Source organism: Cyprinodon tularosa, unplaced genomic scaffold (assembly GCF_016077235.1).
Source record: "Cyprinodon tularosa strain WSP-4 unplaced genomic scaffold, ASM1607723v1 ctg347, whole genome shotgun sequence".
NCBI classification, from domain to species: Eukaryota; Metazoa; Chordata; class Actinopteri; order Cyprinodontiformes; family Cyprinodontidae; genus Cyprinodon; species Cyprinodon tularosa.
This window is the reverse complement of record NW_024039060.1, coordinates 884,956-893,915: the sequence shown is the minus strand read 5'-3', so window position 1 is coordinate 893,915 and position 8,960 is coordinate 884,956. Positions and strand designations below refer to the sequence as shown.

At 39.0% G+C, this 8,960-nt stretch overlaps 1 protein-coding gene across 2 annotated transcripts; it reads left to right on the top strand.

Moving 5' to 3' along the window:
• The first annotated feature begins 231 nt into the window (after positions 1–231).
• Positions 232–7,742, top strand: si:ch73-335l21.2 (RING finger domain-containing protein). Of its 2 annotated transcripts, none has more exons than XM_038294862.1 (2): positions 232–559; positions 4,736–7,742. In XM_038294862.1, exon 2 carries the CDS (start codon positions 4,824–4,826, stop codon positions 5,487–5,489), a length of 666 nt encoding a protein of 221 aa, XP_038150790.1. In that variant the 5' UTR covers positions 232–559; positions 4,736–4,823; the 3' UTR covers positions 5,490–7,742. The 2 variants fall into 2 exon arrangements, with proteins under 2 accessions (XP_038150790.1, XP_038150789.1); XM_038294861.1 differs by having other exon boundaries at positions 233–666.
• The last annotated feature ends 1,218 nt before the right edge of the window (positions 7,743–8,960 follow it).

Sequence of the window (8,960 nt, the reverse complement as noted above, 5' to 3'; positions counted from 1 at the left end):
AAAATATGGGGTTGAAATTAATTCTGTTACATGTAAGATTTTGAGTGCTTCTCTTCTTGTTTTTACAAGTTCAGTTTTACTCCCTGTTCTTATCAGAACCTGCTCTACCAATGAGCTCTGGATCATTTTTCATATCAGCTGTGCATAACAGCTGTCTTCTTTTTTTTTAAGATAAACTCCTCATACAGTAAAATTTCCCATCGTCTATGTAAGATGTGATTGTTTTAACATCAACAAGAGCAAAAGATAAAGCCGGTACGTCGGTCAGTAATGACCCCCTGATTCACATTTTTAAACCACAACACGCTGACTGTGAGGAACCATAATGGCATAATGTGCAAGCTGAGCACTTTAAGTCATGATAAAGATACTCTGATCTGTCATTTTCTGTCCCTTGTGTGCCTGTTACCTTCTCATCACTAAGGATTTAATTACTGCTCCAGCCAAAGAGACACCTCATGAGGGACCAGGTGGAGGAGAGGAGAGGAATCAGGTGTGGCAGAACAGAAAGATAGCTCTGGAATATCAAAGGTTTGGCCTGAAGACACAGAGCCGAGAGGTGATCTGCCCTGACATGATAAGATTTGTAAATCTGTGTGTGAGGGAAAGCACCAAGCAGGTTTTAAGGAGGATTCAGAGATTGCTAATTACAACGCTCCACTGCAGGTAAGTTTCCATCTTATCTGTCTTAAGGGATGTCTCTTTTTTTGAATATTTCAGTTAATTTAGCAAAGATGAGACTTGTCTTGCTTTATATGGAGTAAAAAATGAAAACAATCCTTGATTTTGCTTTTTTGTTTTTGCTAATTTAGGAGCAATTTGATGTTGAAATATGAGAGGATAGGTTTCAGGTTGCCATGGGATGTAACAAAGGAGACCGTATCTCTGAAGTAACAACCACACCTCCCCCAACCCACCCTCAGCCTAAGACAGAGCACAGATTGACATATAGTTGCTCCCATATTGGTAAACAAACAGCAGATACATAGGTGTCAATTTAAGCATGAGCATATGCACTCACCAGCCACATGTACCGGACAGTTTGAATTATTCACATGGAATCTGAAAGAATTATATCAAAGAGTCCAAATTTACTTTAAATTGTAAAGTGTGAGGTATTTTTTAACAGTGGAAGATTATTACACAAAAGGTTCTTATTGATGTTTTTTTCTTCTTTTGGACTGCAGCAATTTATGACATGTAATAAATGTGAAAAATCATAACAACAATGCTTTGGTTGAGATGCTTTACCTGCAAACCGTCTAACCCAAATAACTCAAATTTTTGTTAAAAAGATTTGACATATGTCCAAAACATCTGTTTTTGCTTTTAAAAAATTGAAAGATTTGTGATGTTAACAAATTAACTGAATCTACTGATAATGAATGGCAAAAAAATTGTAGTTAAAGGGCCTAAACAGTCCTATTCTTTACCATCTATTTCATTGAGATGCACACGCATGCTTCTCGTTTGCTTTTCTGCTAAATGAGACAGAAAACAGGCAAAAGGGGAGAATACATTAACACTCTTGGTCATTTATTGTGCTATTTCATGGAATCGTCTGAGTTTTCCATCAGCTTGCACATACAAGCTGGTCTAGGAAGGGCAGTTGTTGTCACCTGCAATTTTTAATTATTAAAAAAATAGAAATAGTTTAAAAATGTAAACATGTACAAAAGATGGAAGTTGGCGGCAAAGAGACAAGACAGTGATCGGCCAGAAATTGTAATTTAGGTGGTCCTGCAATTAGAGGTGGACTGTTTTGATCAGGGCTCAGACAATGTTTGGTAAACCTGGTGGGTTTGGGAGCAGGGGTTTAAACCTGGTTCAAATTAGTTTGGACATTCTGAATTAGCTAAACAGTGTTAAAATAAACCCACATAAATCTTAGATGCTTATATTTTCATATTATATTGCATAACATAGTTAAACAATCTGAGGTTGTAAAGTGAAGCATAACAGCAAAATCTAGCAGATATCCAGCATATAATGTAATGTAATGCAACTTGGCTAATATAGTATATTGTAGTCATGCATATCTTGACTTACTAGTACAATGTAGTGTGTCATAATGTTGCCTAGCAATGGAATTTGTTGCATAACAATTTTACAAAGGAAAGATAACATAGTATCTAGGGTTACCATATTTTGATTTAGGAAAAACAAGCACACTTTGGAGCGGGGTGGGGGGGCGTGCATAGAGATAGAGATGTCTGTGGCATGCACTCACTTAACATAGACCTATGTAATCCTACAATAACATGATATTTACAGTTGATTTATAAAAAAATGCTTTTCAGTAAAAGTCAACAGCAATAACTCCAATAACAATTGATACTTTCATTCAAAATGTATTTATTAAAAATGCTTCAAAATTCCTGTAATGAATGAAAAGCACAATGAAAGAAATGATGTCTCATCTAAACATCCCTCACTTAACAATAAAAGTTACTAACTCTCAACTCCCAATAACAGATGATACTCAGCCTCAGCAATGAACGAAATAATGTCTGTTCTGTAGGCTATTGGAAAAAATAAATTAACAAATGAGCTAATTAACAAAAAATACCTCTTGTGTAGCAAAAATTATTCAAAATGTACCAAAAACGAACAAACATATCAATAGACTATCTTTACTTTCGGTGTCCAGGTGGCTTTTCAGATCCCTTGCACCTCCATTGGACACAGAGACACATGTGCCTGCTTTGCACACTGTGCACAAGGCCTCCCATTTGTCTCCACCCGGTCTGAAAGCGGGGAAACTCTTTTGTAAATCGTTGGTAAACATACATTTGCGCTTTTGCATGTTGTTGGCGTACTGACAGCCACTCAATCTATGGCCGTTTCTCAATTCACGAGAATGCGAGTACGTACTCGCGTTCTCGTCAAGTCCGTTCTTGGCGAGAACGCAGGAAGATCGGACTTGACGAGAACGCGAGCACGCAAGCACGTATGTGTATTGTAACAGAAGCGTACTCGTGACGTCATCTGCTGGTCACTCTGGTCCGCTCAACGTCTGACTTTTTATTTTGCACTAACTCTGTAAACAGGCCACACAGGGAGGCTTAAATGTATAATGTTATCGCCTCAAACGATTTCAAAACGTACTTTTGAAGAACAACAGCAGCAGAAAAGGGAATGTTTAACTTACCACTGTGAGCGCTGTCTCGAATCAAGCTGCGGCCGCGGGGCATTCTGGGGAAGCGGTCAGTCTGAAGAACGCACAAGTCTGCTCTGATGCATGCTCGATAAAGAGGGCGGGGCGAGAACAACATCCGGGGATTTGGTGGGTTGTCGATCTGGCGTTCTCGAGAATTTGAACGCTACTCGGGCTGAGGCTGATGACGTGTCACGAGTACACGAGCACACGAGAACGCTCAAGAACGCATGAGAAACGGCCAAGATTCTGACTAAGAACAGGGCTTCCCGCACTGACGCGGCTCAGGGATTACGTCACACGCAGCATCGTGTGCAGTGCCCTAGCGCCTGTAAATTTAATGGTCCAAATAAGGCAATTTAAAAAAATCAGGACATTTCCTCACTTTCTGAAAAAAACCCGGGATGCCCGGGACAGGACGTGAAATACGGATATGTCCCGGGAAATACGGACGTTTGGTCACACTAATAGTATCAGCGCATATTATTGGCAAATATTGCATTGCACATAATGTAACATGTAATGCAATTGCAAAGTGCAGCATAATATGGGATAAAAAAAAACTAAAGCAGGGTATGAAAATGAATAGTAGAGTGATATAGCAATGCTTTAGAAGACATTAAACAAAAAAGGCAACAACACGGTATTGCATAGAATAAAACAAAACAGCTGTTAATACGCATGGCAAAATACAATATAGCAAATAAAGAGTTGCATGATAGTATAATGTTGAGTAACATAACATACAATAGCATTGCAAAAAAAAATATTACAGCATAGGGACAATTCATTTAAAATACTGTAACAAAACATAGAGTTAACATACTTGAAGCATAGGTTAATGAAATATCATAGCACATAAGAGCATAACATAGTTTAGGCTAAAAAGCCTGGCATAAGATAGCACAACACAACACAGTATATTACAGCATAACCTTTTTGTAAAAATATATGATACAGAGTCACATTGTAGAGTAAACATATGATCTTTAGTGGGATCTGTGGTTAAAATCAAAGAAGCGAAACTGAACACATTCTGTTTTACTGGAAAACCCAAACTTTTCAGATGAACTTGAAAAGTTGGTTCCCCAATTAACAATAATAACAATTTCCATTTCTTGCTTCCTGTAATTTATCCATCTAGGTTTTTTGTGGGTTTTTTTTTTTATACGTAAATTCCCTTTTCATGGCTTTGTCGTATTCTATGTACTTCCCCTGATTATTGATGTTCACTCAGTCAGCAGAAAGCTCCTTTGAATGACCTAACCAAAAATCAGCGAACGTGCTCCGGCACAGATAAACATGTAGAAAAAGGAATATAGTGACTTATTAGCTTCTTTCACATATCTTTTTTTTTCCTTTTGCTTCCCGCATGCTGTGCAGTCATGCACACACAGCATGAAGGAGTGGCTTTAAGTGGGGAAATGCCGTAACTCATGACTTGAATCTGTTCATTTAACTTGTACAAACAAAGAGGTTATTAAGGAGGGAACACATGCTGGTTACAAACAGCCTAATTTCCTGGAACTCTTTCAGTTGGAATAACAGTTTATTCTTGACCTTTTTTTCTCTTTTCAGATCTTCCCAGCTTTTGTGAAAAAAAAAGCAAAAAGCAAAAATAAAATCATCCAAATCTTTCCCTAAAGTTCAGCTCTGTCAAGTCCTCATGCTGGGGGATGTTGTCCCAGGGTCTCAGCAGGGAGAATCAGCAGCAGCTCTCTGCCCCACCACTGGCCCTGGGGAGGCCATGGATTTGGAATGTCCAATCTGCTACCAGGAGTATAACCAGTATAACAAAAGCCCCCGCATGCTTGAGTGCCTCCACGTCTTCTGCACAGAATGCCTGCAGAGGATCCAGCTCAACTCCTGTGACCCCACTGACCCTGGCGGCAGCGCACAAGCCATCCCCTGTCCCCTATGCCGCCATTTAACCCCTCTCCATACCGGAAATGCCCTTGCTTTACCCTGCAATTCTCAAATCATGTCCAGGCTGCCCCGGGTGGCCTTCCGGATGCCTGCAACAGTTGCCACCCACGTGGCCACAGTTACACAGCGGGTAATGCTCTCGTTGGAGGGCGGCAACAGCAACAGCAACAGCAGTGATAGCCGCTATATCATCATGCCCACAGTCAGCCTGCAGGTCCAGCAGATGCATCCAGACAGGCCGTATGGAACGGCTCCTGGCCTGGTGGGCGAGGAGGGGGTTATTCAACAGAGCAGAAGGACCCTGATGTGTGTGCAGCTCCTGGCCGTCATCTTTTGGGTGCTGTTTGTGATCACCTGTGTAGTCGGCGTGGTGTTTGGCCCACATTTCTTTAACAGGCATTTCTAACCGGTTACTTCAATAACAGATACTCATAAAGACTAATTTAAAGTTGTTTCTATTTAGACTGTGAGAAACTGAAATTAGTGACAGATGTCCTAAGAGTAGATGATTGCTGTTCTTGCTACGTTCTTTTTACATGGAGGAAGAGCTCCCTCTAGTGTGTTGTTTGTATAGTCGCCCACTTTATTGGATTCACAAGGTGCCAGAAACATTCCTTAGAAATCTTGCTACACATGATATTATCCAAAAGTTGCTACAAACCTGTTTGTTGCACGTCCATCCATCAATCCATTTTCCGTCGCGCTTATCCCAAGCGGGGTCAAGAGGGGTGCTGGTGCCTATCTCCATAATATAGTACCTGGACAGGTCTGTTGCACATCCATGGTGCAGATTTTCCATTCCTTCACACAGTGGTGGACGAGGAACTCAATTATAGTACTTGAGTAAAAGTATTAATACTCTTACTCAACTGCAAGTAAAAGTTGCTCAGTCAAAAATCTCAAGTTCAAGTTCAAAGTAATTACTTTTGAAAAGTACTTTCAGAAACCAGCTGATGTATTGATGCGTGGAACCACCTGTTACCAATTCTACACTACCTGTAAAGAACTTTAGCATTAAGGTGCCACAAAAAATAAGGACAGCTATTCTGATTTTTCTTTTTTTTTAAACACACAAAGAAGGGAAGCAGAAGTGCCTTGATTCTCCTCAGACATTCACTATGGAAAAGAGGTTTAAGGTTGATGAATCTATTACTAAAAAGAAACTAGAACTCTGCTTTGAGAACTCATCCTACTGAACAACTTGGCCACATGGCAGAGAGTAACGCCTTAATAAAATGTATAAACTACAAATAATATCTACCCTGAGTTTCTCACATAGTGGAATGTCTTTGCATTTTTAAAACAGTGGAGTCCAAATTCAGTCCTCAAAGGCTGCAGGTTTTAGTTCTTCTCCCTGGAGGTGCTACTACATCCCCAGCATGTCAAGGTTTCACATCTGTTTGCTAATGAATTAACATTTGACCGAGGTGTGTTGAAAAAGAGAGATTACTAAAACATTGAGGATATCTGTTCTTAAGGAGGAACTTTGTGAGAGACATAATGTGGCCAATTGCATTTCAAGAGAGAAAAACAGCAACAGTGGGTTGCAAAGTTAAGCTGAGCCAAAAGGAACGAGTAACAACTAGCTTCTTAGAAATGTACTCAAGTGAAGTAAAGATGTACTTCAGTACAGTAATCAATTAAATGTACTCTGTCACTGTCCACCACTGCCATCATAAAGCTGCTCTGCTGAGCTGATCAAATTCTGTGATCAGCTTAAATTCTCCTCTTACCGTATGTATGCAGACGATACAATTCTATATTCGTTTGGACCCTCTCTAGATGCAGTTCACGCTAAATCAGCCTGATTTTATCAGCTTTCAAAAGGCTCTTTGTGAGTCACAGCGGGTCATCAATGCCAGTTAAACCAAAGCTATGTTGTTTCTCATAATTCTGCTGTAATATCCCTCCTATTAAAACCCTGGATGGTAATACCATAGAAGTTGTAGATGCATTATTATTTGGCTAGACAAAGACCCTTATTTTAAACACCAAATTGCATATTTGTTTAAAAAGAAAAGCATGCATTTTTTTTTAAATCACAGTTAGACTAATGAGAAACAATCTATGCTGCTTGTCCAACTACTTTAGCTAAAATGGGCCGATTTACCATGTTGCTCTGAGGTATATCACAGGTTTATTCCCATACGACTCACCGTTGTACTTTATTCACTCTTGCTGGATTTACTTCACTACATTTTGAAGAATGGAGGATTGGTATATTTTATATGCAAAGCCATTTTATTAAAATTACCATCATATATTTATTAATTTTCCTTTTCCAGAACACATACAGTCTCAGGTCCAGTAGCTGGCTGTGGTTTAAGGTACCCTGTGTGCATAACGGAGTAAGGAAAGCTGAGGCTAGAGCCTCTTACTCCTTTATCTAACAAAAACTAAAAACTGGTCTTGCACCTGTAACATTTATTCATGATTTTTTTATTGTGTTTTATGTTTTATTTCTTTATATTTTAATGTAAATAATTCAACTTAACTGTTACTTTTATGAATAATGTTCATGTTTGCATGTTGTCTTGTACCTTGTATGTTTTTTTACTTGTTGGGCAGGACATCCTTGTAAAAGATATTCCCAATCTCAATGGATTTCTTTCTTGGAAAAAATAAAGGTTAAATTAATAAATTAATAAATCTGATGATAAAGAACAAAATACCAGTTTTCATGTTCTTTTCTATGGCCATAATAAAATGGCTACATTCTCTTATAGGGATGGTGGGTCATAAGGCTGTGATGCTTAAAAGATGTTTAATATTTGCTGAAGAGTTACTGCGCCATGATACCCTTACCATAATACCAGCACCACTAGCAGCCTGAACTGCAGAAAAAACCTGATGATCATTGCTTAAATGTGGTTTACCATCTGAATATTGTGGATGAAATTCCGACTCAGTTGACCAGGGAGTATTTTTTCCCAAACTTTCATGGTCCGATTAAAGTAAGAATCTGTGAAAGCTGCCTCAGTTTTCCATTCCCAGCTGACAGGAGTGAAAACTGAAAGATGGTCTCTACATAATCTGGTTGTAATGAGGGTAATTATATGAACGTCTGTTGTCGCTCTATCCACTGGAACCAGTTTGTCCATTCCCCTCTCCCCCCTTACAAAAGCTCCTTTTTGTCCAAACAACTACTGTACACTGGATATTTTCTCTGTAAATCTAAGTTAAGGTTGTGCAGGAAAATCTCAGTAATAATATAGCTATTTCTAAAAAAAACTTTAAACACTTCATAGGGCACAAAAAAACAATACAGTGCTCAATGCTCTCTGTGATAACTAGCAGTAGAAAGTGTACCTAATTAAGTGGCCGGTTAGAGAAACCTTTTATTTAATTACAAGCGAGGTTTAAAAATGTTATTACACAGGATGTAATTCTACGATAACTGTTCTGCTAACGATTTCTGCTTTACCTACCCAAATGTCAAAAGGCACAGCAGTGTAAAACTGTTTTTTTTTTTTCATATTATAATCATAATTATTACTACAGCAACACATATATCTTCCTAGCCTGACGTAGTCCGACTCAATTCTAGTCAGAATATGAGTCTGATACTGCTCCATAGAGCTGTGATTATGGGGCGTGTTTTGAACGAACCAGGGAAAAAAATGCCTCTGCACTCAATTGGATAGACCTACAACCAATAAGAGCAAAGGAGTGCGTGACCTATCTTAAGCGAGGCATAGTTGTTGTCCACAAAAATCAAAGCGTGCAGTTTCACGCCTAGAATAAGAAGATGAGACTTGATCGCGTTTCTCTGTTCCTCTTTTAAAATTAATTTGCTGTCGATATCTTCTAGAATAGACCTAATAGCAGAATCTACTCACCCAAACTCTCCAGCGGCAGCCATTATTGTTGTCACCCA

Bases quoted from the DNA above. Each gene is read 5' to 3' on its own strand.
- si:ch73-335l21.2 (XM_038294862.1), top strand. From the start codon at position 4,824: ATGCTGGGGGATGTTGTCCCAGGGTCTCAGCAGGGAGAATCAGCAGCA.